Raw genomic sequence first — 27,559 nt, 5'->3', positions numbered from 1 at the left:
ACCTCTCTCTCCTGACACCAGTAAACACACCTCTCTCTCCTGATACCAGTAAACACACCTCTCCCCTGATACCAGTAAACACACCTCTCTCTCCTGATACCAGTAAACACAACTCTCTCCCCTGATACCAGTAAACACACCTCTCTCTCCTGATACCAGGTCCAGCAGGATCAGATGCCCATGTTCCTCGTCTGTCCTTCTCAGCAGCTCTGACCCGCCCTCAGGCCAGGGCTGGAACCATAGTCTTCAACAAGATCTTTGTCAATGAGAAGGATGTCTATAACCCAGGCACAGGTGTGTGTTTGGGTATTAAACAGGAGAGGAGTTGTACATGTATATATCTCTGTCAAGGCCTTACCATCTTAGTTCTTAAATCATTTTCAATTTGAGTAAAAGCTTGTGTACTTTATTGCATGTTAATTCAGATATTATGCTGTGCTTGTTTTAACTGCAAAAGTCATCACGAGACGCCAACGATTCCTTTTATTTACTATGTTGTTATTATTTGACAACTTTGTTGTCGCTCGAAATGAAAGTTAATATTACTGGTATTATAACCCGCCTGCACGTCTCTGTCTCCCCAGGTTACTTCACAGCCCCAGTGAGTGGTAAATACTTCTTCAGCGCTACCCTGACAGGCCATAAGAATGTGAAGATTGAGGCTGTCCTATCTAAGTCTAACTACGGCGTGGCGCGTGGGGACTCTGCAGGCTACCAACCAGAGGGACTGGAGAAACCCATGGCAGAGGCCAGACACACGCCCGGAGCCCTGGCTGTCTTCAACATCGTCCTCCCTATGAAGGTGGGAGATACCGTCTGCATCGACCTGGTCACCGGGAAACTGGCCCACTCCTCAGAACCCCTCACCATCTTCAGCGGGATGCTGCTGTATGAGACCGTCTGATTGGGCTAGACTGTCAGTGTGAGGCCTTCTGATTGGCTGGACTGAAGGAGAGGGATGAGTCTAATTGGTGCTTACAGAGACAGACAGAAGTGACTGAGAGGACAGTGTCTTGAGATCAACAATTGAATCAAACCGGGCAAGAGAGATACCTTCATGAATGAATCAAACCGCCAAGAGAGATACCTTCATGAATGAATCAAACCGGGCAAGAGAGATACCTTCATGAATGAATCAAACCGCCAAGAGAGATACCTTCATGAATGAATCAAACCGGGCAAGAGAGATACCTTCATGAATGAATCAAACCGGGCAAGAGAGATACCTTCATGAATGAATCAAACCGGGCAAGAGAGATACCTTCATGAATGAAATAGAAGAAAGAAAGATATACTTTTATCAATCTATCCATTTGATGATTTGGTTTTTGTGTTTCACAGCTCGGAGCAAACAGGAATCCCACTGGGCACAGATGTCGATTCAGAGTCTATTCCACGTTGGTTCAATGTAATTACATTGAAATGACGTGGGAACAACCGTCGTGTTCCCAGTGGGGTTAAACATCATGTCTTTGACATTCATTTCCTTTCGAAAGAGATGCCACTGCAGGGTTTTACATGTTATATTATTTTAATAGTTTGTTCGGCACTATCAACTTTAATGTTTCACTTATTTTCATAAGCTGGCCTTGAGGTCTCACACATATTCTTTAACGTCAAAGCAAACTATAGTATATTTTTGAAAGGATCACAAAATAATGCTAAGTATTTTTGTTCCATGTAGACTGATACACCCACAAATATGACTGGGATGGGTTGTTGTTCTAGAATCTGTTTATTGCACACATTCTATGTCAAAGTGGTTCTGAAGTATTTTGTATATTCAGTCTAAATTACTCACACTATCTATTTCACGTGTGCAAACAGATTGAAGAGAAATGCAACAATAAGCACATTTTTCACAAGTAACAAAGCAATTTCAGCGTGTGGGAGCAGACCAGCAACAAACAAAGTTATGCTGGTGCTCATTATGACTTTTGTTCTAGAACTTAGAAAGAAAAAGAACATTTGAGGAACATTCCATTAATTTGTTCTAGAACTCAAACAGAAAAAGAACATTTGAGGAACATTCCAGTAATTTGTTCTAGAACTCAAACAGAAAAAGAACATTTGAGGAACATTCCAGTAATTTGTTCTAGAACTCAAACAGAAAAAGAACATTTGAGGAACATTCCAGTAATTTGTTCTAGAACTCAAACAGAAAAAGAACATTTGAGGAACATTCCAGTAATTTGTTCTAGAACTCAAACAGAAAAAGAACATTTGAGGAACATTCCATTAATTTGTTCTAGAACTCAAACAGAAAAAGAAAATTTGAGGAACATCCCATTAATATATCCAAGGACTCAAGAGAAAGATTTCTTCTCAGAATCTCGAATGTAGCCATAAGGGTCATATAAACTTGGCGAAGGTCGAGGGTCAACTGTAAAACGTGTGTCCTCTCTGTTTCTCTGTCAACCCTATTCAGAGCCACAGATAACACTGATGAGCAGGGTACGCATCCCTCTATCCGTCCATGAATTTAAACCTCAGCCAAGAAACCATGTGCCTGGTCAAAAAGTAGTGTACTAAGGTAGGGAATAGGGTGCCATTTGGGACAAACACCATGTTTCCTGTGTCCTTCCCTCACTCGGCCAATTAACATGCCTTTCCTTTTTCAAAGTATTTGAATTCAGTCCGATACAGTACAGGAAGACCCCCTAGTGGAATGTTCATATGTTGACACTATCGAGGAACATTATCATCAGAAATGACATTTACGGCTCTGTCCCCAATGGTATCCTATTCTAACTATAGTACACTACATTGGACCAAGTGCACTAAAATATATATAAATAAATAAATAAAATGGGTGCCTTTTCAGATGCACATTGTATTTTTGCATGCCATATGTTGCCAGAATTTCCTAAAGTCTTGAACCAGACAGTTTGGAAATGCAATTTACTTTGTAATATGTGTTTTTGTATGCGTTGATGTACAACCTCAATAGTATGTAAATATTTGTATGTATATTTTTTGGTCATATATTAGTAATTAGTTGTGACTGTATGCTTTTGCTTTGTTTTTATTAGGTTTGTGTTTTTGTTTTGTTTGCCACATGTGACTCCAATACAGATCACTTTTCCACATGTAGTCTTAACTCTTGTTATTGATAATAATCATAATAATAAGGAAAGCGTTGAATACAAAGATGTGAACTTTGACCTTCACATTAGCAATACATTTAAAAAAAAAAAACACTGAACAAAAATATAAAAATGCGAACACACAACAATCTCTAGGATTTTACTGAGTTACACTTCGTATGAGGAAATCAGTCAATTTAAATAAATTCATTAGACCCTAATCTATGGATTTCACATGACTAGGAATACAGATATGTATCTGTTGGTCACAGATACCTTAAAGAAAAGAAGTAGGGGTGTGGATCAGAAAACCAGCCAGTGTCTGGTGTGACCACCATTTGCCTCATGCAGCTGCACATCTCCTCCGAACTGCACATCTCCTTCACATAGAGTTGATCAGGCTGTTGATTGTGGCCTGTGGAAGGTTGTCCCACTCCTCTCCAATGGCTGTGTGAAGTTGCTGGATATTGGCGGGAACTGGAACACGCTGTTGTACACGTCGATCCAGAGCATCCCAAACATGCTCAATAGATGACATGTCTGGTGATTATGCAGGCCATAGAAGAACTGGGACATTTTTAGCTTCCTGGAATTGTGTACAGATCCTTGAGGCATGGGGCTGTGAATTTACATGCTGAAACATGAGGTGATGTAGGTGGAGAAATGGCATCACAATGGGCCTCAGGAACTCATCACGTTATCTCTGTGCATTCAAATTGCCATCAATAAATTGCCATTGTGTTCGTTGTCTGTAGCTTATACCTGCTCATACCATAACCCCACCGCCACCATGGGGAACTCTGTTCACAACGTTGACATCAGCAAACCACTCACCCACACAACGCCATACTGTCATCTGTCCAGTACAATTGAAACGTGGATTCATCCTTGAAGAGGACACTTCTCCAGCATTCCAGTGGCCATCGAAGGTCAGCATTTGCCCACTGAAGTCGGTTACGACGCCGAACTGCAATCGGGTCAAGACCCTGGTGAGGACGACGAGCACAGTTTGTACAGAAATTCTTCGGTTGTGCAAACCCATCAGCTGTCCGGTGGCTGGTCTCAGACATTCCTGCAGGTGAAGAAGGTCTGCGAATGTGGTCTGCGAATGTGAGGCCGGTTGGACGTACTGCCAAATTCTATAAAACAACGGAGGCGGCTTATGGTTGAGAAATGAACATTCAATTATCTGGCAACGGCTCTGGTGGACATTCCTGCATTCAGCATGCCAATTGCACGCTCCCTCAAAACTTGAGTCTGTTTCATTGTGTTGTGTGTCAAAACTGCATATTTTAGAGTGGCCTTTTATTGGCCCCAGCACAAGGTGCACCTGTGTAATAATCATGCTGTTTAATCAGCTTCTTGATATGCCACGTCTGTCAGGTGGATGGATTGTCTTGGCAAAGGAGAAATGCTCATTAACAGGGATGTAAAGAAATGTGTGCACAAAATTTGAGAGAAATCAGCTTTTTGTGCATATGGAACATTTCTGGGATCGTTTATTTCAGCTCATGAAACATGGGACCAACACTTCACAACACTTTTTTTTCTGGACATCTGGTGTATTAGAGTTCAGGAGGATGGAATCTGTCTTCGTAATGGGATGTTTTTAGGGATGCATCCTTCACAAAGCAACCTAATCTGTGGTTTACAAAGTATTCAGAGAATGTCCAGCCTCTGTATATTTTCTCGTTCATCACTAATAACGGACTTGTCAAAACTCATATTGGCGGTTAACTGTTTCTGTTTCATTCCAGGCCACAATGACTCATATCAGTGATCCAGTGTCAACAAGGGAAATTGAGACCAAGCAGGACAGGATGTAGCAGGACAGGATGTAGCAGGACAGGATGTAGCAAGACAGGGTGTAGCAGGACAGGATGTAGCAGGACAGGATGTAGCAGGACAGGGTGTAGCAGGACAGGGTGTAGCAGGACAGGATGTAGCAGGACAGGGTGTAGCAGGACAGGGTGTAGCAGGACAGGATGTAGCAGGACAGGATGTAGCAGGACAGGGTGTAGCAAGACAGGGTGTAGCAGGACAGGATGTAGCAGGACAGGATGTAGCAGGACAGGGTGTAGCAGGACAGGATGTAGCAGGACAGGGTGTAGCAGGACCGGGTGTAGCAGGACAGGGTGTAGCAGGACAGGATGTAGCAGGACAGGGTGTAGCAGGACAGGGTGTAGCAGGACAGGATGTAGCAGGACAGGATGTAGCAGGACAGGATGTAGCAGGACAGGGTGTAGCAAGACAGGGTGTAGCAGGACAGGATGTAGCAGGACAGGGTGTAGCAGGACAGGATGTAGCAGGACAGGGTGTAGCAGGACAGGGTGTAGCAAGACAGGGTGTAGCAGGACAGGATGTAGCAGGACAGGATGTAGCAGGACAGGGTGTAGCAGGACAGGATGTAGCAGGACAGGATTTAGCAGGACAGGATGTAGCAGGACAGGATGTAGCAGGACAGGATGTAGCAGGACAGGATGTAGCAGGACAGGGTGTAGCAGGACAGGATGTAGCAGGACAGGGTGTAGCAGGACAGGGTGTAGCAGGACCGGATGTAGCAGGACAGGATGTAGCGAGACAGCAGTGGTGGAAAAAGTACTGATCTTTACTTTTACTCAATGAAAATGAACTTAAAAGAAAATGACTCAATTGAAAGTCACCCAGTAAAATACTACTTGAGAAAGATTCTAAAAGTATTTGGTTTTAAATGTACTTAAGTATCAAAAGTTAAAGGGCAGCGCACAATTGGCCGAATATCGTCCGGGTTTGGCCGTCATTGTAAATAAGAATTTGTTCTTAACTGACTTGCCTAGTTAAATCAAGGTTAAATAAAAATAAAACCAAGAAATATTTAAAAAATCCTTATATTAAGCAAAACAGACAACACGATTTTCTTGTATTTACGGATAGCCAGGGGCTCAGTTCAACACTGACATAATTTACAAAGAAGCATTTGTATTTAGTGAGTCCTCCAGATCAGAGGCAGTAGGGATGACCAGGGATGTTCTCTGTTTAGTGAGTCCTCCAGATCAGAGACAGTAGGGATGACCAGGGATGTTCTCTGTTTAGTGAGTCCTCCAGATCAGAGGCAGTAGGGACGACCAGGGATGTTCTCTGTTTAGTGAGTCCTCCAGATCAGAGGCAGTAGGGATGACCAGGGATGTTTTCTTGATGAGTGCGTGAATTAGACAATTTTCCTGTCCTGCTAAGCATTCAAAATGTATCAAATACTTTGGGTGTCAGGGAAAATGTAAGGAGTAAAAAGTACTTTATTTTTTTTAGGAATGTAGTGAAGTAAAAGTTGTAAAAAATATAAATAGTTAGGTACAGACACCCCAAAAAACTACTTAAGTAACAATACTTAAAAGTACTACCTAAATATTTACACCACTGCAGGAGAGGATGTCGCTGTCCTTATGGTGTATGGTGACCTCTACTGGCCAACATTATATGACAGTTTTACTATTGGTTGTTACTGGGGTAAAGTCAAACTACAACAGGACAGCAAGTATGTACATCTGGTACGTACAGAGACGGTGCCCTGTCGGTACAGAGACGGTGTCCTGTCGGTACAGAGATGGTGTCCTGTCGGTACAGAGACGGTGCCCTGTAGGTACAGAGACGGTGCCCTGTCGGTACAGAGACGGTGTCCTGTCGGTACAGAGACGGTGCCCTGTCGGTACAGAGACGGTGCCCTGTACGTACAGAGATGGTGCCCTGTCGGTACATTTATGCAAATGTATTAAAAATAAAAACCTGAAATACCTTATTTACACAAGTATTCAGACCTTTTGCTATGAGACTCGTTTCCAGAGCTCCTGTTTCCATTGATCATCCTTGAGATGTTTCTACAAATTGATTGGAGTCCACCGGTGGTAAATTCAATTGATTGGACATGATTTGGAAAGGCACACACCTGTCTATATAAGGTACAACAGTTGACAGTGCACGTCTGAGCAAAAACCAAGCCATGAGGTCGAAGGAATTGTTCGTAGAGCTCAGAGACAGGATTGTGTCGAGGCACAGATCTGGGGAAGGGTACCAAAACATTTCTGCAGCATTTAAGGTCCCCAAGAACACAGTGGCCTCCATCATTCTTACAAGGAAGAAGTTTGGAACCACCAAGACTCTTCCTAGAGCTGGCCGCCCGGCCAAACTGAGTAATCGGGGGAGAAGGGCCTTGGTCTGGAAGGTGACCAAGAACCCGGTGGTCACTCTGACAGAGTTCTAGAGTTCCTCTGTGGAGATGGGAGAACCTTCCAGAAGGACAACCATCTCTGCAGTACTCCACCAATTAGGCCTTTATGGTAGAGTGGCTAGACGAAGCCACTTCTCTGTAAAAGGTTACCTATAGACTCTGAGACCATGAAAAACAAGATTCTTTGTTATGATGAAACCAAGATTGAACACTTTGGCCTGAATGCCAAGCGTCACGTCTGGAGGAAACCTGGCACCATCCCTACGGTGAAGCATGGTGGTGGCAGCATCATGTTGTGGGGATATTTTTCAGCACCAGGGACTGGGAGACTAGTCAGGAAAGAGGAAAAGATGAACAGAGCAAAGTACAGAGAGATCAATCAATCAAATGTTTTTATAAAACCCTTTTACATCAGCCGATATCTCAAAGTGCTGTACAGAAACCCAGCTTAAAAACACAGTGGCTAGGAAAAACTCCCTACAAAGGCAGGAACCTAGGAAGAAACCTAGAGAGGAACCAGGCTCTGAGGGGTGGCCAGTCCTCTTCTGGCTGTGCCGGGTGGAGATTATAACAGAACATGGCCAAGATGTTCAAACGTTCATAGATGACCAGCAGGGTCAAATAATAATAAATCAGTGGTTGTAGAGGGTGCAACAGGTCAGCACCTCAAAAAAATGTCCGTTGGCTTTTCATAGCCGAGCATTTAGAGTTAGAGACAGCAGGTGCGGCAGAGAGTCGAAAAACAGCAGGTCTGAGACAGGTAGCACGTCCGGTGAACAGGTCAGGGTTCCATAGCCGCAGGCAGAACAGTTGAAACTGGAGCAGCAGCATGACCAGGTGGACAGCAAGGAGTCATCAGGCCAGGTAGTCCTGAGGGCTCAGGTCCTCTGGGAGGGGAGAGAGAGAGAGAGAATCAGAGGGAACATACTTAAATTCACGCAGGAAACCGGATAAGACAGGATAAATACAAATACTCCAAATATAACAGACTGACCCTAGCCCCCGACACAAACTACTGCAGCATAAATACTGGAGGCTGAGACAGGAAGGGTCGGGAGACACTGTGGCCCCGTCCGACGATACCCCCGGACAGGGCCAAACAGGCAGGATATAACCCCACCCACTTTGCCACAGCAGAGCCCCCACACCACAAGAGGGAAATCTTCAACCACCAACTTACTACCCTGAGACAAGGCAGAGTATAGCCCACAAAGATCTCCCCCACGGCACGAACCCGAGGGGGGCACCAACCCAGACAGGAAGATCACGTCAGTGACTCAACACACTCAAGTGATGCACCCCTCCTAGGGACGGCATGGAAGAGCACCAGTAAGCCAGTGACTCAGCCCCTGTAATAGGGTTAAAGGCAGAGAATCCCAGTGGAGAGAGGGGAACCGGCCAGGCAGAGACAGCAAGGGCAGTTCGTTGCTCCAGTGCCTTTCCGTTCACCTTCACACTCCCTGGCCTGACTACATTCAATCATAGGACTTACTGAGGAGATGAGTCTTCAATAAAGACTTAAAGGTTGAGACTGAGTTTGTGTCTCTCACATGGGTAGGCAGACCATTCCATAAAAATGGAGCTCTATAGGAGAAAGCCCTGCCTCCAGCTGTTTGCTTAGAAATTCTGGGGACAATAAGGAGGCCTGCATCTTGTGACCGTAGCGTACGTGTAGGTATGTACGGCAGGACCAAATCAGAAAGATAGGTAGGAGCAAGCCCATGTAATGCTTTGTAGGTTAGCAGTAAAACCTTCAAAATCAGCCCTTGCTTTAACAGGAAGCCAGTGTAGAGAGGCTAGCACTGGAGTAATATGATCACATTTTGGGGTTTTAGTCAAGATTCTAGCAGCCGTGTTTAGCACTAACTGAAGTTCATTTAGTGCTTTATCCGGAAGCGGAGATTGCAGTAATCTAATCAAGAAGTGACAAAAGCATGGATGAACTTTTCTGCATCATTTTTGGACAGAAAGTTTCAGATTTTTGCAATGTTACATCCTTGATGAAAACCCACTCCAGAGCGCTCAGGACCGTCACGGCAAAGGTTCACCTTCCAACAGGACAACGACCCTAAGCACACAGCCAAGACAACGCAGGAGTGGCTTTGGGACAAGTCTCAATGTCCTTGAGTGGCCCAGTCAGAGCCCGGACATGATCCCTTCAATCTCTGCTGAGACCTGAAAACAGCTGTGCAGCGACGCTCCCCATCCAACCTGACATGACAGTTTGAGAGGATCTGCAGAGAAGAATGGGAGGAACTCCCCAAATACAGGTGTGCCAAGCTTGTAGCGTCATACCCATGAAGACTCGAGGCTATAATCACTGCCAAAGGTGCTTCAACAAAGTACTGAGTAAAGGGTCTGAATACTTATGTAAATGTGAAATTTTATTTTGTTCTTTTTAATAAATTAGCACAAATGTATTTTAAAAACCTGTTTTTGGTTTCTCATAATGGGATATTGTGTGCAGATTGATGAGGGGGAAAAAACAATTTAATCTATATTAGAATACGTCAGTAACGTAACATGTGGAAAAAGGAAAGGGGTCTGAATACTTTCCAAAGGCACTGTACTGAATTCTAAAAGCAATGAACAAAACTCTATTTTTTTGTTGTTGAAAAGCTGCTGTTACATCTTCTATTGGCATCGGTACATTATTTATGAAAAAGTTACTGTATTTTTACGTACACATTTTTGTAGTTGGTATTTTGCCCTTAGTGCATAATACTATTTATCAAGTAAAGCATTGTCCCTGTACCTTTAAAAAAACAAAAACAATCACCTTAATTTAAACCAGGTAGGTTAGTTGAGAACAAGTTCTCATTTACAACTGCGACCTGGACAAGATAAAGCAAAGCAGTGCAACACAAACAACAACACAGAGTTACACTTGGAATAAACAAAACATACAGTCAATAATACAGTAGGGGAAAAAATGACATGTCCCTTTCTGTCCCTGCAGGTCTCTGTCCCTACATGTCTCTGTCCCTGGAAGGTGGAGTCTCTACATGTCTCTGTCCCTGCATGTCTCTGTCCCTGCAGGTCTCTGTCCCTACATGTCTCTGTCCCTGCAGGTCTCTGTCCCTGCAGGTCTCTGTCCCTGCATGTCTCTGTCCCTGCATGTCTCTGTCCCTGCATGTCTCTGTCCCTGCATGTCTCTGTCCCTGCATGTCCCTTTCTGTCCCTACATGTCCCTTTCTGTCCCTACAAGTCTCTGTCCCTACATGTCCCTGCATGTCTCTGTCCCTACAAGTCTCTGTCCCTACATGTCCCTTTCTGTCCCTGCATGTCTCTGTCCCTGCATGTCTCTGTCCCTGCATGTCTCTGTCCCTGGAATGTGGAGTCCCCTGCTACCAGATTCCTGAGCTTCTTCAACAAGCAATGCCAAGCTCAAGAACAAAAGGTGAACCGGTGGGCTCTCTTCACTGATCTCCAGTCTACCCCCCCTCAGCATGTGAGAGACAATTGGAGCCGACCCCAGTCTTGGCCTATTAGCATTTTAACCCCCTCTGGCCAGGCCCCCACCCCCTCTGGCCAGGCCCCCACCCCCTCTGGCCAGGCCCCCACCCCCTCTGGCCAGGCCTCCACCCCCTCTGGCCAGGCCCCCACCCGTCCTGGCCAGCCCCCACCCCCTCTGGCCAGGCCCCCACCCCCTCTGGCCAGCCCCCACCCCCCGTGTCCACAGTGTAGACTGCAGAAGCAGTTAACAGACAAGAATGTCAGACCTGGAAGAGAACTCCCGGGTATTCTCCCGGGTGGCGCAGTGGTCTAGGGCAATGCATCGCAGTGCTAGCTGCGCCACCAGAGTCTCTAGGTTCGCTCCCAGGCTGGGCTGGGTTCGCGCCCAGGCTCTGTCGCAGCCGGCCGCAACCGGGAGGTCCGTGGGGCGACGCACAATTGGCATAGCGTCGTCCGGGTTAGGGAGGGTTTGGCCGGTAGGGATATCCTTGTCTCAGTATGTAAAATGTAATGAAATGTATGCACTCTACTGTAAGTCACTCTGGATAAGAGCGTCTGCTAAATGACTAAAATGTAAATGTAAAATGTAGAACTGGATACGAGAAGGGAGAATGGCTTTATGCATACTGTTCAACACACACCTGAGAGTTATAACAGAGACCATTCAACACACACCTGAGAGTTATAACAGAGACCATTCAATACACACCTGAGAGTTATAACAGAGAGTTATAACAGAGACCATTCAACACACACCTGAGAGTTAAAACAGAGACCATTCAACACACACCTGAGAGTTATAACAGAGACCATTCAATATACACCTGAGAGTTATAACAGAGACCATTCAACACACACACCTGAGAGTTATAACAGAGACCATTCAACACACACCTGAGAGTTATAACAGAGACCATTCAATACACACCTGAGAGTTATAACAGAGACCATTCAACACACACACCTGAGAGTTATAACAGAGACCATTCAACACACACCTGAGAGTTATAACAGAGACCATTCAATACACACCTGAGAGTAATACTTTTTATTTTGGTTTGATTTTACTTTATTTTATTCTGTTGGAAAAGTTTTATTCAGGGTTAGGGTTTGATGTGTGTGTGGAGTATCTGCAAGGTCAGAGTCTTCTACTGATAGGCCCTTTTACTATTAAATAGGTTCTTTGGATGTGAGGGATTTGAACAGAGCGATTGAATCAATCTCTAACCACAGAGTACCATCACACATCAATACCAGTCAAATGAAAAGAGAGAGACAGCGAGAGGTAGAGAGGGGGAGAGAGAGACAGCGAGAGGTAGAGAGAGAGACGGCGAGAGGTAGAGGGGGAGAGAAAGAGACGGCGAGAGGTAGAGAGGGGGAGAGAGAGACGGCGAGAGGTAGAGGGGGGGAGAGAGACAGCGAGAGGTAGAGAGAGAGACGGCGAGAGGTAGAGAGGGGGAGAGAGAGACAGCGAGAGGTAGAGAGAGAGACGGCGAGAGGTAGAGAGGGGGAGAGAGAGACAGTGAGAGGTAGAGAGAGAGACGGCGAGAGGTAGAGAGAGAGACGGCGAGAGGTAGAGAGAGAGACGGCGAGAGGTAGAGGGGGAGAGAAAGAGACGGCGAGAGGTAGAGGGGGGGGAGAGAGACAGCGAGAGGTAGAGGGAGAGAGAGACAGCGAGAGGTAGAGGGAGAGAGACAGCGAGAAGTAGAGGGAGAGAGACAGCGAGAGGTAGAGGGAGAGAGACAGCGAGAGGTAGAGGGAGAGAGACAGCGAGAGGTAGAGGGAGAGAGACAGCGAGAGGTAGAGGGAGAGAGACAGCGAGAGGTAGAGGGAGAGAGACAGCGAGAGGTAGAGAGAGAGAGACGGCGAGAGGTAGAGAGAGACGGCGAGAGGTAGAGGGGGAGAGAAAGAGACGGCGAGAGGTAGAGAGAGAGACGGCGAGAGGTAGAGGGTGAGAGAAAGAGACGGCGAGAGGTAGAGAGGGGGAGAGAGAGACGGCGAGAGGTAGAGGGGGGGAGAGAGACAGCGAGAGGTAGAGAGAGAGACGGCGAGAGGTAGAGAGGGGGAGAGAGAGACAGCGAGAGGTAGAGAGAGAGACGGCGAGAGGTAGAGAGGGGGAGAGAGAGACAGCGAGAGGTAGAGAGAGAGACGGCGAGAGGTAGAGAGAGAGACGGCGAGAGGTAGAGGGGGAGAGAAAGAGACGGCGAGAGGTAGAGGGGGAGAGAAAGAGACGGCGAGAGGTAGAGGGGGAGAGAAAGAGACGGCGAGAGGTAGAGGGAGAGAGACAGCGAGAGGTAGAGGGAGAGAGACAGCGAGAGGTAGAGGGAGAGAGACAGCGAGAGGTAGAGGGAGAGAGACGGCGAGAGGTAGAGAGAGATGGCGAGAGGTAGAGGGGGAGAGAAAGAGACAGCGAGAGGTAGAGAGGGGGAGAGAGACGGCGAGAGGTAGAGGTAGAGAGAGAGACGGCGAGAGGTAGAGGGGGAGAGAGAGACGGCGAGAGGTAGAGGGGGAGAGACAGAGACGGCGAGAGGTAGAGAGGGGGAGAGAGAGACGGCGAGAGGTAGAGGGAGAGAGACAGCGAGAGGTAGAGGGAGAGAGACAGCGAGAGGTAGAGAGAGAGAGACAGCGAGAGGTAGAGAGAGACGGCGAGAGGTAGAGGGGGAGAGAAAGAGACAGCGAGAGGTAGAGAGGGGGAGAGAGAGACGGCGAGAGGTAGAGGTAGAGAGAGAGACGGCGAGAGGTAGAGGGGGAGAGAGAGACGGCGAGAGGTAGAGGGGGAGAGACAGAGACGGCGAGAGGTAGAGAGGGGGAGAGAGAGACGGCGAGAGGTAGAGGTAGAGAGAGAGACGGCGAGAGGTAGAGAGAAAGAGACGGCGAGAGGTAGAGGGCGGGGAGAGAGCGACGGCGAGAGGTAGAGAGGGGGAGAGAGAGACAGCGAGAGGTAGAGGGGGGGAGAGAGAGACGGCGAGAGGTAGAGGGGGGGTGAGAGAGACAGCGAGAGGTAGAGAGGGGGAGAGAGAGAGACGGCGAGAGGTAGGGGGGGAGAGAGAGACAGCGAGAGGTAGAGGGGGGAGAGAGAGAGACGGCGAGAGGTAGAGAGAGAGAGACAGCGAGAGGTAGAAAGGGGGAGAGAGAGACAGCATATATAATACAACAGGTTTAGACTCTCCTGGCTAAAGTATTTCCTGAAATATGAATACCCACATCCATCCATCAGTTTTGAAGCAGGGAACATATAACAGTCGTTTAACCAATGAAATTCCATCCAGGGTATCTCTATCTCCCTCCATGTAGCAGATAAACTACAGGTCAACCCCTTGAACCCCAGTCACCAGACCATCCAGGGACCATGCCATCCAGTCACCAGGCCATCCAGTCACCAGGCCATCCAGTCACCAGGCCATCCAGTCACCAGGCCATCCAGTCACCAGGCCATCCAGTCACCAGGCCATCCAGGGACCAGACCATCCAGGGACCAGGCCATCCAGTCACCAGGCCATCCAGTCACCAGGCCATCCATTCACCAGACCATCCAGGGACCAGGCCATCCAGGGACCAGGCCATCCAGGGACCAGGGACCAGGCCATCCAGGGACCAGGGACCAGGCCATCCAGGGACCAGACCATCCAGGGACCAGACCATCCAGGGACCAGGCCATCCAGTCACCAGGCCATCCAGTCACCAGGCCATCCAGTCACCAGACCATCCAGGGACCAGACCATCCAGTCACCAGACCATCCAGGGACCAGGCCATCCAGTCACCAGGCCATCCAGTCACCAGGCCATCCAGGGACCAGACCATCCAGGCCATCCAGTCACCAGGCCATCCAGTCACCAGGCCATCCAGTCACCAGACCAATCAGTCACCAGGCCATCCAGGGACCAGGCCATCCAGTCACCAGGCCATCCGGTCACCAGGCCATCCAGGGACCAGGCCATCCAGTCACCAGGCCATCCAGGGACCAGGCCATCCAGTCACCAGGCCATCCAGTCACCAGGCCATTCAGGGACCAGACCATCCAGGCCATCCAGTCACCAGGCCATCCAGTCACCAGGCCATCCAGGGACCAGGCCCAGACCATCCAGTCACCAGGCCATCCAGGGACCAGGCCATCCAGGGACCAGGCCATCCAGGGACCAGGCCATCCAGTCACCAGGCCATCCAGGGACCAGGCCATCCAGGAACCAGGCCATCCAGGGACCAGGCCATCTAGGGACCAGGCCATCCAGGGACCAGGCCATCCAGTCACCAGGCCATCCAGGGACCAGGCCATCTAGGGACCAGGCCATCCAGGGACCAGGCCATCTAGGGACCAGGCCATCCAGTCACCAGGCCATCCAGTCACCAGACCATCCAGGGACCAGGCCATCTAGGGACCAGACCATCCAGGCCATCCAGTCACCAGGCCATCCAGTCACCAGGCCATCCAGGGACCAGACCATCCAGGCCATCCAGTCACCAGGCCATCCAGTCACCAGACTCTCCAGTCACCAGGCCATCCAGTCACCAGACCATCCAGGCCATCCAGTCACCAGACCATCCAGGCCATCCAGTCACCAGGCCATCCAGTCACCAGGCCATCCAGGGACCAGGCCATCCAGGGACCAGGCCATCCAGTCACCAGACCATCCAGTCACCAGACCATCCAGGGACCAGGCCATCCAGGGACCAGGCCATCCAGTCACCAGGCCATCCAGGGACCAGACCATCCAGGGACCAGGCCATCCAGTCACCAGGCCATCCAGTCACCAGGCCATCCAGGGACCAGGCCATCCAGTCACCAGACCATCCAGTCACCAGACCATCCAGGGACCAGGCCATCCAGGGACCAGGCCATCCAGGGACCAGGCCATCCAGTCACCAGGACATCCAGGGACCAGGCCATCCAGGGACCAGGCCATCCAGGGACCAGGCCATCCAGTCACCAGGACATCCAGGGACCAGACCATCCAGGGACCAGGCTATCCAGTCACCAGGCCATCAAGGGACCAGGCTATCCAGGGACCAGGCCATCCAGGGACCAGGCTATCCAGTCACCAGGCCATCCAGGGACCAGACCATCCAGTCACCAGGCCATCCAGGGACCAGACCATCCAGTCACCAGGCCATCCAGGGACCAGGCCATCCAGGGACCAGGCCATCCAGGGACCAGGCCATCCAGTCACCAGGCCATCTAGGGACCAGGCCATCCAGGGACCAGGCCATCCAGGGACCAGGCCATCCAGGGACCAGGCCATCCAGGGACCAGGCCATCCAGGGACCAGGCCATCCAGTCACCAGGCCCTCCAGGGACCAGGCCCAGGCCATCCAGGGACCAGGCCATCCAGTCACCAGACCACCCAGGGACCAGGCCATCCAGTCACCAGGCCATCCAGGAACCAGGCCATCCAGGAACCAGGCCATCCAGGGACCAGGCCATCTACCCATTACGGCAGTGGACAGAGGAGAGACACATGCTCAAGTCCTGGAGGGTGGTGTGTGTGTAATTTTGTAGAGGTGTGTGTGTGTGTGTGTGTGTGTAATTTTCAGTGGTGTAAAGTACTTAAGTAAAAATACTTTCAAGTACTACTTAAGTCGTTTTTTAAAAACTTTACTGTTAATATATTTTTTTACAACTTTTACTTCACTAGATTCCTAAATAAAATGATGTACTTTTTACACCTTACATTTTCCCTGACAACCAAAAGTATTAGTTACATTTTTAATGCTTGGCAGGACAGGAGAATGGTCCAATTCACACACTTTTCAAGAGAACATCCCTGGTCATCCCTACTGCCTCTGATCTGGTGGACTCACTAAACAGAGAACATCCCTGGTCATCCCTACTATCTCTGATCTGGTGGACTCACTAAACAGAGAACATCCCATGTCATCACTACTGCCTCTGATCTGGAGGACTCACTAAACAGAGAACATCCCATGTCATCCCTACTGCCTCTGATCTGGTGGACTCACTAAACAGAGAACATCCCTGGTCATCCCTACTGCCTCTGATCTGGTGGACTCACTAAACAGAGAACATCCCTGGTCATCCCTACTGCCTCTGATCTGGAGGACTCACTAAACAGAGAACATCCCTGGTCATCCCTACTGTCTCTGATCTGGAGGACTCACTAAACAGAGAACATCCCTGGTCATCCCTACTGCTTCTGATCTGGAGGACTCACTAAACAGAGAACATCCCTGGTCATCCCTACTGCCTCTGATCTGGTGGACTCACTAAACAGAGAACATCCCTGGTCATCCCTACTGCCTCTGATCTGGAGGACTCACTAAACAGAGAACATCCCTGGTCATCCCTACTGCCTCTGATCTGGTGGACTCACTAAACAGAGAACATCCCTGGTCATCCCTACTGCCTCTGATCTGGAGGACTCACTAAACAGAGAACATCCCTGGTCATCCCTACTGCCTCTGATCTGGAGGACTCACTAAACAGAGAACATCCCTGGTCATCCCTACTGCCTCTGATCTGGAGGACTCACTAAACAGAGAACATCCCTGGTCATCACTACTGCCTCTGATCTGGAGGACTCACTAAACAGAGAACATCCCTGGTCATCCCTACTGCCTCTGATCTGGAGGACTCACTAAACAGAGAACATCCCTGGTCATCCCTACTGCCTCTGATCTGGAGGACTCACTAAACACAGATGCGTCGTTTGTAAATGATGTCTAAGTTGGAGCGTGCACCTTCGCTATCCGTAAATATATATAAAAAAATAGAAAATGTGGCCATCTGCTTTGCTTAATATAAGGAATTTTAAATGTTCATACTTTTACTTTCGATACTTAAGTACATTTTAGCAATTACATTTACTTTGTGTGTCATTTTGTAGAGGTGTGTGTCATTTTGTAGAGGTGTGTGTGTGTGTGTCATTTTGTAGAGGTGTGAGTGTGTGCTTGTGTGTCATTTTGTAGAGGTGTGTGTTTGTAATTAAGTATTTACTTCACAATGGGGCTGTGGATTTGAATGTGGTTGACCAGAGCTGTTGTGTAATGTGTGCGGAACAAAAGGCTGAGAGAGATAAGAGAGAGAGGGGAGAGGAGAGAGGAGGAGAGAGGAGGAGAGAGGGAGAGAATGCAAAAACCTAAGAAAGAAAATTTGAAAACTAAATAAACAACAACATGAAGAGTTATCTATCCAATAACGGAGATGTATGGATAAACCTCTTCTCCAATATTATTAGGTTCTATAACAAAGAACAAACAGCAAAAAATATATACATGGTTGAATACAAATCTTAGGATCAACTATTAAAGACGACCAGAACCCACTGGATTCTCCAATTACTTTGAATGGACAAAATACAAACCCTCCAACCCAAAAAGGCCTGTGGGGTTGATGGTATCCTAAATGAAATGATACAATATACAGACCACAAATTCCAATTGGCTATACTTAAACTCTTTAACATCATCCTCAGCTCTGGCATCTTCCCCAATCCAAAAAAGCGGAGAAAAATTTGACCCCAATAACTAACGTGGGATTTGCCCCCAACAGCAACCTTGGGAAAATCATCTGCATTATCATTAACAGCAGACTCGTACATTTCCTCAGCGAAATCAATGTGTAGATCAAATGTCAAAATAGTTTTTAAAAATAAATGACCATATGACAGACCACGTAATCACCCTTGCACACCCTAATTGATAACAAAAGGCTAAGTCTTCTCGTGCTTTGTTGATTTATAAAAAGCAGCACCTGGACTCACCCTACTAGAATCTGAAGTCAAATGTCTACTGTTTGCTGATGATCTGGTGCTTCTGTCACCAACCAAGGAGGGCCTACAGCAGCACCTAGATATTCTGCACAGATACTGCCAGACCTGGGCCCTGCCAGACCTGGGCCCTGCCAGACCTGGGCCCTGTCAGACCTGGGCCCTGTCAGACCTGGGCCCTGACAGACCTGGGCCCTGACAGACCTGGGCCCAGACAGACCTGGGCCCTGTCAGACCTGGGCCACCCAGACCTGGGCCACCCAGACCTGGGCCCTGACAGACCTGGGCCCTGGCAGACCTGGGCCACCCAGACCTGGGCCCTGTCAGACCTGGGCCCTGTCAGACCTGGGCCCTGACAGACCTGGGCCCTGACAGACCTGTCAGTAAATCTCAGTAAGATAAAAAATAATAATGGTGTTCTAAAAAAAGGTCCAGTTGCCAGGACTACGAATATAAAAAAATCTATACCTACCTCGGCCTAAACATCAGTGCCACATGTAACTTCCACAAAGCTGTGAACGGTCTGAGAGACAAGGCAAGAAGGGCCTTCTATGTCATCAAAAGGAACATACAATTCGACATACCAATTAGGATCCGTCTAAAAATACTTGAATCACCAAATAATACATGCAGAGCATAATTTGGCCGATACCCGCTAATTATCAAAATCCAGAAAAGAGCCGTTAAATTCTACAACCACCTAAAAGGAAGCGATTTCCAAACCTTCCATAACAAAGCCATTCCCTACAGAGAGATGAACCTGGAGAAGAGTCCCCTAAGCAATCTGGTCCTAGGGCTCTGTTCACAAACACAAACACACCCCACAGAGCCCCATGACAGCAAAACAATTAGATCCAACCAAATCATGAGAAAACAAAATGATATTTACTTGACACATTGGAAAGAATTAACAAAAAAACTGAGCAAACTAGAATGCTATTTGGACCTAAACAGAGAGTACACAGTGACAGAATACCTGACCACTGTGACTGACCGAAACTTAAGGACATCTTTGACTATGTACAGACTCAGTGAGCATAGCCTTGCTATTGAGAAAGGCCGCCGTAGGCAGACGGCTCTCAAGAGAAGACAGGCTATGTGCACACTTCCCACAAAATGAGGTGGAAACTGAGCTGCACTTCCTAACCTCCTGCCAAATGTATGACCATATTAGAGACACATATTTCCCTCAGATCACACAGATCCACAAAGAATTCGAAAACAAATTTTGATAAACTCCCATATCTACTGGGTGAAATACCACAGTGTGCCATCACAGCAGCAAGATGTGTGACCTGTTGCCACAAGAAAAGGGCAACCAGTGAAGAACAAACACCATTGTAAATACAACCTATATACAGTATATATATATAAAAAAATATATATATATATATATGTTTATTATTTTCCATTTTGTACTTTAACCATTTGTACATCATTACAACACTGTATGTAGACATAATATAACATTTGAAATGTCTTTATTCTTTTGGAACTTTTGTGAGTGTAATATTAACTGTACATTTTTTATTGTTCATTTCACTTTTGTTTAATATCTATTTCACTTCCTTTGGCAGCGTAAACATATGTTTCCTGTGCCAATAAAGCCCCTTGAATTGAGGGAGAGTCAGGAGGAGTGTGAGAAACAGGCCGACGTGCTGCTCCTCCACCTCAACGCCTTGTCTGTACATCCACAAACACCTAGTCTATCCAGTACTCTGCCCTATACTCCAGTCTGTTCAGTACAGGAGAGTGATACTGGGCTAACGAGGTAATGGGAGATTCCCTAGACTAACGATGTGTGCAACAAGTGAGACAGAGACAGAGAGACAGAGACAGAGAGAGACAGAGACACAGAGAGAGAGACAGAGACACACAGAGAGAGAGAGACAGAGACAGAGAGAGAGAGAGACAGAGACACACAGAGAGAGACAGAGACAGAGACAGAGACAGAGACAGAGACAGAGACAGAGAGAGAGAGAGACACACAGAGACAGAGAGAGACACAGAGACACAGAGAGAGAGAGAGAGCGAGACAGAGAGAGAGAGACTGGGAGACAGAGAGAGAGACAGAGACAGAGAAAGAGAGAGAAAAGACTGCAGAGAATATTTTACTTTAGATTCTAAACTTTAGAAAGAACACAATGAGGTCACATTTCTATGAGGAGAAAGGGTCGATGCCATGTCACCACAAACAACACAAAATGTGCAGTCGTAACTCAAGTGGGCTTGTAGATCTGATTCAGTGTCAATCTAACTATAAATACCAGCAATTTTTTTAGATGTATTGGAGAGCATTTTGGGCCCTAAAATGAACTGGTAAAAAAAAAAAAAAACGACCTATCACAGATTATCGGGAAATAGACAAAATACTTAAATTCACGACAAGCACACAAAAAGTCATGTTGTTTTCGTCCACCAGGGATTTGCTTCATAAATCATTCGTGCCCAGTAGCCTACACAATTTTCCACATAATGCACTTGTGTCTAGTAGCCTACATGATTTTCTTCATAAAGAATTCCAATTTGTTGTGGCTAATTGTCAGCTAGGCTAGGAGTTCAAGTTAGGAGGGATATCTAGCAACCCAAAGGTTGCGTGTTTGAATCTCATCACAGATAGCTAGGTTAGGGGTAGGGTTAGCTAAGTTAACATTACCCACAACCAATTGGAATTCGTAACATTACATACGTTTTGAAAATTCGTTACATATTGTACGAAATGTAATTCGTAACGTATAATAATACAAAATGGATAATGAACACCCACAAATTAATATATACGAAAAAAATAGCATACTAATTGGAGTGTCCCAGATGTACGTTTACTATACTAGGTCTACCCCAGGTTGGTTTTATGCAACCTACTGCATTCATCTGTGATTGATATGCATTGTATACAAAATCGTGTGGTGTACACGGAGATATATACTGAGTAAATCGTGTTTAATTTACAAAAATGTTTGATATTGGGTTGGGGGGGGGGAATCAAGCTAGCCAACAACCCGATACTTCCACCTATATAGCTGTTGTTCTACCGATAGCGGTTGACACCACGGCTTTTGTTAACACTTCACATTGAAATTGACCCTGGCCCTGCGTGGGGGGCAAGAGGGCGGTTTTCTCAAACCACAGACAACAACAAAAAAACAGGTCTGCGGCGATTGACAATTTCCTGAAGAGAGGTCGGTCTTATCACTCCCAAATCTCTCTTCAAAGTGTCCTATCTGGCGTGAACCCAAGTCGGCTGAATCCGTGCAGGCACGTAAAGCACATTGTTCCATGCACACATAATGGAATAACTAAGTTACCTGTGAGAGAAGCCGGAACGAAGGCTCTATGCTGTGCGCTTTACCGTTCCAATAGTGAGTGACGTCCTCTTGGAAAACGATTTATACCAAATATTTCAGGTAAGGAACGTACCCAAATTACTATTGTATCAATGAACAAAGTACTAGATAGGTGTAATCAGAAGGAAACGTGGTTGGTGGTGCGTTTGATGATCACGAATCAATCACAAACGTCTCCTGTTTTCATTAGTATAGTATTGGTTTCAATTGATTATTTTCGACATTTTGTTACAAAATTATTATTTTAGGCAATTTGGAGCCTAATGACTCAGTTCTGCTGTTCGCCACACGTCGTCTTGTATTACGTACCACACATTTGTGCGTCGTTGGCTATATTTAAGATGGAATAATTGCGTAATTTATTTAATTTAGTATGGCAACTTTTCTCACAGTGGAAACTGCTAGGATGTTTTACACAACACAATACACATACATATTTTACACAATGAACACATTATACCTATTTAAAAAAAAAAAAGTAAATATATTTTTAAACATAAAAACAAAACATATCAATATGCCTTCACTAAGCTTACAGCAATATGTCTCGGACTTGGTACTGTTTGTTATTTTGAACATGTGCAGCTAATGTATTTGCGAACACATGCCTGCCACAAATCCATGTTAATCTTGACTGGTCCAGCTTTCTGTAAATAGTTCCAGGAACACTTAGAATCCCATTCAGTCAGTTAGAAATGCATGTCTCTTCTTCAGGCCTATTCAGTCAAACCCGTACGCAGGTTTTCTGGGTTTTAAATCTGTTCTAGATAGAACATTCTTCATGTAGGTTCAGAATTACATTTATTTTCCCCCCTTCAATGTCATTAATGTTATCTAGTAGATGGCTTCTGAACCCTTTCCTGTGAATCTGCTTCTGTATGGGTTCACGTTCAAATGAACTATCTCAGTTATGTCTCTGTGCCCCGGCAGGTATGATTCAGAGGAAGGAGGTGGTACTCTCAGTCCTAGGGGAGCTGCAGGATGCCACAGAGAGCTCCGGCCTGGACGCCCTCACCAGGGTAGCTCTGGAGGTCCACCAGGTCCTGACCCCCTTCACCCTGCCTTCCTCACCCTGCCACGAGTTCCCTGACTGGGAAGGTATCGACGGCAAGGCCCGTAGCCTGTACCCTGCTGACGCCCCCGGAGGCCTCCTACCTCTGGTCTGTAAGGGAGAAGGGAACCTGCTGTTTGATGCAGCCAGCATGCTGCTAGTGGGGACTACTAGTCTCAGTCTGGAGCTACAGGTGAGGAAAGATTGGCAGTGTTTCAATCATATGCAGCATCTGAGTTTCAACTACTATATTGTATTTACTTTGTGGATTTGTTTGTATTTCCTAGTTTGGCAATGTAATTTGTTTATGGATAAGAGCTACTAAGAAATAAAACATTTTTTTTTTTGAAAATACGTTTTTTTTGTGTGTGTGTGTGTATTTAAAAAGATACACTAAGTATGTGACAACACCTGAACTCCCTTTCCTCCAGGTACGTACGGTGGTGGAGATGCTGCTGTGGAAGAGATACTACCTGGGTGGTATGATCGACTCGAAGGTGATGCTGCAGGCGGCCAGGTTCAGCTTGCGTGCCGAGGAGTCTCAGGACATGCTCAACCTCCCCCTCTCCGTCCTCGAAGCTATCTTCGACGCCGACGTCAAAGCCTCCTGCTTCCCCGGCTCCTACGCTAACATGTGGCACCTGTACGCTCTTTCCTCCGTCCTCCAGTATAACATCTATTCTGTCTACCCCATGTACAACCTGAAGATACGACCCTACTTCAACCGCCTGATAAGACCGAGGTACTACCCCAAAGACATGGATCCTATCACCATACACATTATGTGGTCTGGAGAGCTGGAGGGGGGCTCCTCCAGGTTCAGACCTAGAGTCTTTGTAGCGTTAGTCCATTCTAGTGTCCTCCAGATGGACAGTCCTAACGACGAGCAGAGGGTCCCCCCTTTGAAGACACTGGAGCTTCTCAACCAGGTCTCTCACCTGTCCTACTCCAGTCTGAAGGACAAGTACAACATCACCAAGAGTACCTTCTACCGCTGGAAACGGCAGACGCAAGAGCACCGCAAAAGGTCTGCTGCCAGGTACAACTCTCATACAGTTTCCTGTCTGTTGTAGATCAAAACTACTGTCTGATTTAAAATCATGGCACTCTGGCACATTCATACTTCTTCGTCTTGTATTGTTTATTTAGCTGTATGTTTCTGCTGACATTGAATTACTATTCTAATCTGATCTTTTTTTCTGTCAAGGTACGAGGCCAAACACTTCCTCCAAGCGTGCTATCTGGAAGGGAAGCTCATCCCTCTGCATCAGTTCAAGGAGTTCTTCCCTGAGATCTCCAGATCCACCTACTATGCATGGAAGCACGAGCTGATCTCGTCCGGCGGTAGTTTCTCCACGTTCTCCGCGGGCGAGGTGAGTCCAGGGGACAGCACGGAGCAGGAGTCCTGGTCCTCCCCAGAGTCCAAGCTCGGGCAGGAGGAAGACCATGAGGTAGAGCCAGACGCAGAGCATCACGACAGCGTGGCCAGTCTGTTCGGCCTGAACTACAACAATGATAAGATGGATGGAGAACGGGCCCAAAACATGGCACTGATGCAGGAGGCCAAGAAGGTTCTTCAGAACTGCATCGCTAGGAACACGTCGTTCCCCTTCAGCATCTTCAAGAGGAGCTTCCCTGGGATCTCCAGGTCACCTACAAGGATTTTACTGTTATTTTGCTCTGCCTTTAATAAAATAATTTACTGTTATTTTGCTCTGCCTTTAATACAATAATTTACTGTTATTTAGCTCTGCCTTTAATACAATAATTTACTGTTATTTAGCTCTGCCTTTAATACAATAATTTACTGTTATTTTGCTCTGCCTTTAATACAATAATTTACTGTTATTTTGCTCTGCCTTTAATACAATAATTTACTGTTATTTAGCTCTGCCTTTAATACAATAATTTACTGTTATTTTAGACATTCTTTTTTTATTTTTTCTATCTTGCGTTCATCCATTTTATTGCCTTCCTTCATTCTATTGATTTACTGTAAAGTGTGTCGCAACTTTAACTAACGTCTGATTTGATCCAGGTCGACTTACTACAACTGGAGGAGAGAGGCCATGCTATGTAACCGTGGCTACAAGGTCGGAAGCAGTGAAAACAGCTTGGACGCGGATAAGAGTAGTCCAACTGGTGGCCTGTCCCCTATCGGGGGGACCGAGAGCCGTGGTCGCGCTGCCACCGTCTTCCCCAGAGTTAAGATCTGTAGTAACAACCATAAAGGGTTCAGGATGGTGTTCCTACGCAGGAAGAAGCTGAGAGAAGCTGCCAAGGTGAAGGTGTGGAGGTCAAAATGGCCTCTGTCTAGGTTCAGAGTGCGGTACCCCTCCCTGTCCCTCTGTTTCTACTGGCTGTGGCGTAACGGCCCCAGTGGAACCAGGAAGGAGGAAATCACCACCCCGTCTCTAGAGATGGACAGGTCTGAGATTATTATGGGGTACAACAACGACGCAGTGAAAGACAATGGGATGATGATGACAGAGAGTGACATAAAGACAAAGGCTCCAATTCAGGACGTGTTCTCCTTTGAGGGGGACCCAACAGAGGATCTGAGAGGCCCCGTCACCATGACCTCTGTGACATCCCCCTTGGACACCCCTCTCCCCAACCCAACCAAGATGTCCGCCACCGCCGCTCCCACAGACGACCAGATGTTTGTGATGGATCTGGTGGCTCTGGCCAACTTCAAGGCCAAGGCCAAAGTGTTCCTGCAGCAACGCTTCGAGGAGAAGTCCTTCCCCACGTTCAAGGAGTTCAGGTCCTTCTTCCCCCTGACTCCCCGCTCCACCTACTATATGTGGAAGAGAGCCCTGCATCATGGAGTGCCACTGGTACATGGCTGAGCGACATGGCTGAGAGAGGACACCTAGTGTAATGGTGGTCGTACACTCTGTTACACTAGCTTTAAGCAGAAGGGTGTCCCTGTAACAAACTGAAATGCTCTCTTGTCTGTAGTCTCTCCCGAATCCTAAACTTCCCCCCCCTCCCCTGCCACTCCCTCAAACAAAGTCCTCAGTATCAACCCCCACCCCTCACACACTTGGAAATGATGTAGATTTTTCACAATTGTTTTCAACTGAGCACGCTGTAATTGTTTGGTTTGAGGTATGCTTCAGCTGGCTGGGTGAAGTCTAACGTATTGAAATGGCAATGCATTTTAAAACCTGATGTTCTCCCTCCATCTCGTCTCTATTCCTGCCTCTCCTTTGTTCTCCTCCCCCCATTGCTTCACCTATCACCTTCAGGTCATGGACATTTGCACATCTGTGAAGAGAGACTGTCCTACAGTTCAAGTAATAGTCCTCTGGCCTCTAGCAAAAGGCAGTTGAAAGTCATCCTGATAGTGACCAACCAGTGGGGGGGGGTTGATTTTAAATGGCTCTTTGTTTGAGACTGGGTGTGTTCTTCTTCTCTTGTATCGTCTTGGTTTTAATCTTCAGGAAGGACTCCTTTTATTTCCCTGTTTTTTTCTTCATTTTAAATTGTTTTCAGGTTCCTTCAGGATGATCTGTATTTTTCTGTTAATCCATTTGAAGTCTGTCTACCTGTTCTGTAGGATTCCTAGTGGTTTACCTTTTTAATGTGTTGTATTGTAAGCAGTCTGTGGTTGTCAGGGAAAGGCCTTTTTGTTTCAGAAATTCAGTTTCTCCCTTTTTTTGTTGTTGTTGTTTAAAACATGCTCTGTACACATACACTTGGTGCATTGCAATTTTGTGTTTCAGGGGTCTTTTACTTCATCGTGATTTATATAGCAATAGATGCTACACCGAACAGGTAATGACCTATAGATTGTCTCCTACTGTAAGGTATTTGTGTGGTATTTCAATGGGACAAATCTCAACCATATCAGGGATCAGTTTTTCATTTACAACGTTATGTCACAGGGTTGTCTTCTCAAGACAAATGTATTTCAGTTTGAATGGAGCAGTTTTGTTTTCTAATGAATGTTTACAAACACTTCTGGACTCGCTACCAGAATATGTAATATGCTAATTGGCCTAATTAAGTGTGTGATCTTCTTTAAGAATTTCTATATTTTCTCTGTGATTACCATGCCTTTAAAAAAATATATATATTAATAACTACCTATCATTCATGTTTTTCTGGTAACCATAATGTGAAATGAATCTTCTCTCTATTTGAAGTCCTAAATCATGGTATTTTAGTTTTGTAAAATCATCTTTGTCTTTTATTTTTTTAAGGAGATGTTAGTTTCATTTAGTTATGTTTCCAAACACATTATCTTAAAGAGTATTGGTGTACCACTGTCGTCATAGCAGCCAAACATAATGTTTTCTATTCTAATGTTTTCCTGCATATTTGTTTATCAAAACTGGTGGAGCGAAAACAGTTTGTTATTTTTTTGCTACGAGGCAGAACATCAATAAACCAACCACCCACTCAAACTACACTTGTGCTCGTGAGTCATCCAATCATACAGCTTCTAACTCCTGACAGTACGTTATCATGCTTTAGTGTAGACGAGTCTCCATTTAGTTTTTTTTATTCCGTTGTAATTATCTCCTTTCGCTTAAGGAGACCATTGTGTAGGTCTAATCTTCTGGAGGCATCGACCATGTCTTGGTTCACAGTGACCTAAACACAGTCATCATGTTGGTCTGCTGCCACAGAGGGATGTTGTTTTCCAGAAATGAGCTTTTCTCATCGATGAAAGTTGAAGGGGAGG

At 46.6% G+C, this 27,559-nt stretch overlaps 3 protein-coding genes across 4 annotated transcripts in view; all 3 read left to right on the top strand.

Moving 5' to 3' along the window:
- The window catches only part of LOC129817798 (EMILIN-1-like), a 67,800-nt gene extending 64,711 nt beyond the window's left edge, over nt 1-3,089 (top strand). For both annotated transcript variants that reach the window (XM_055873366.1, XM_055873365.1), the window contains exons 16-17: nt 160-294; nt 585-3,089. In XM_055873366.1, coding sequence (XP_055729341.1) covers nt 160-294; nt 585-904 — 455 coding nt within the window. In that variant the 3' untranslated portion in view covers nt 905-3,089. The remainder of the gene's footprint in view (nt 1-159; nt 295-584) is intronic.
- An 11,003-nt stretch (nt 3,090-14,092) lies between these two features.
- LOC129817891 (basic proline-rich protein-like) lies at nt 14,093-18,214 on the top strand. Its single transcript, XM_055873490.1, has 2 exons — nt 14,093-16,218; nt 18,172-18,214. The coding sequence occupies exons 1-2, from the start codon at nt 14,093-14,095 to the stop codon at nt 18,212-18,214; spliced, it is 2,169 nt and encodes a 722-aa protein (XP_055729465.1).
- A 3,343-nt stretch (nt 18,215-21,557) lies between these two features.
- Nucleotides 21,558-27,342, top strand: LOC129817797 (vertnin-like). The gene is made up of 5 exons (XM_055873363.1): nt 21,558-21,872; nt 22,743-23,056; nt 23,295-23,902; nt 24,071-24,511; nt 24,902-27,342. The coding sequence occupies exons 2-5, from the start codon at nt 22,745-22,747 to the stop codon at nt 25,713-25,715; spliced, it is 2,175 nt and encodes a 724-aa protein (XP_055729338.1). The 5' UTR covers nt 21,558-21,872; nt 22,743-22,744; the 3' UTR covers nt 25,716-27,342.
- Nucleotides 27,343-27,559: the final 217 nt, after the last annotated feature.

This window comes from Salvelinus fontinalis, chromosome 20 (assembly GCF_029448725.1).
Source record: "Salvelinus fontinalis isolate EN_2023a chromosome 20, ASM2944872v1, whole genome shotgun sequence".
NCBI lineage: Eukaryota > Metazoa > Chordata > Actinopteri > Salmoniformes > Salmonidae > Salvelinus > Salvelinus fontinalis.
This window is presented reverse-complemented; position numbering and strand designations above follow the sequence as displayed.

Coding starts and splice junctions, on each gene's coding strand:
- LOC129817891 (XM_055873490.1), top strand. CDS start 14,093: ATGCCATCCAGTCACCAGGCCATCCAGTCACCAGGCCATCCAGTCACC. Junction 16,219..18,171: donor TGCTCAAGTCCTGGAGGGTG/GTGTGTGTGTAA, acceptor CATCATCCTCAG/CTCTGGCATCTTCCCCAATC.
- LOC129817797 (XM_055873363.1), top strand. CDS start 22,745: ATGATTCAGAGGAAGGAGGTGGTACTCTCAGTCCTAGGGGAGCTGCAG. Junction 23,903..24,070: donor CGCAAAAGGTCTGCTGCCAG/GTACAACTCTCA, acceptor TTTTCTGTCAAG/GTACGAGGCCAAACACTTCC. Junction 24,512..24,901: donor AGCTTCCCTGGGATCTCCAG/GTCACCTACAAG, acceptor GATTTGATCCAG/GTCGACTTACTACAACTGGA.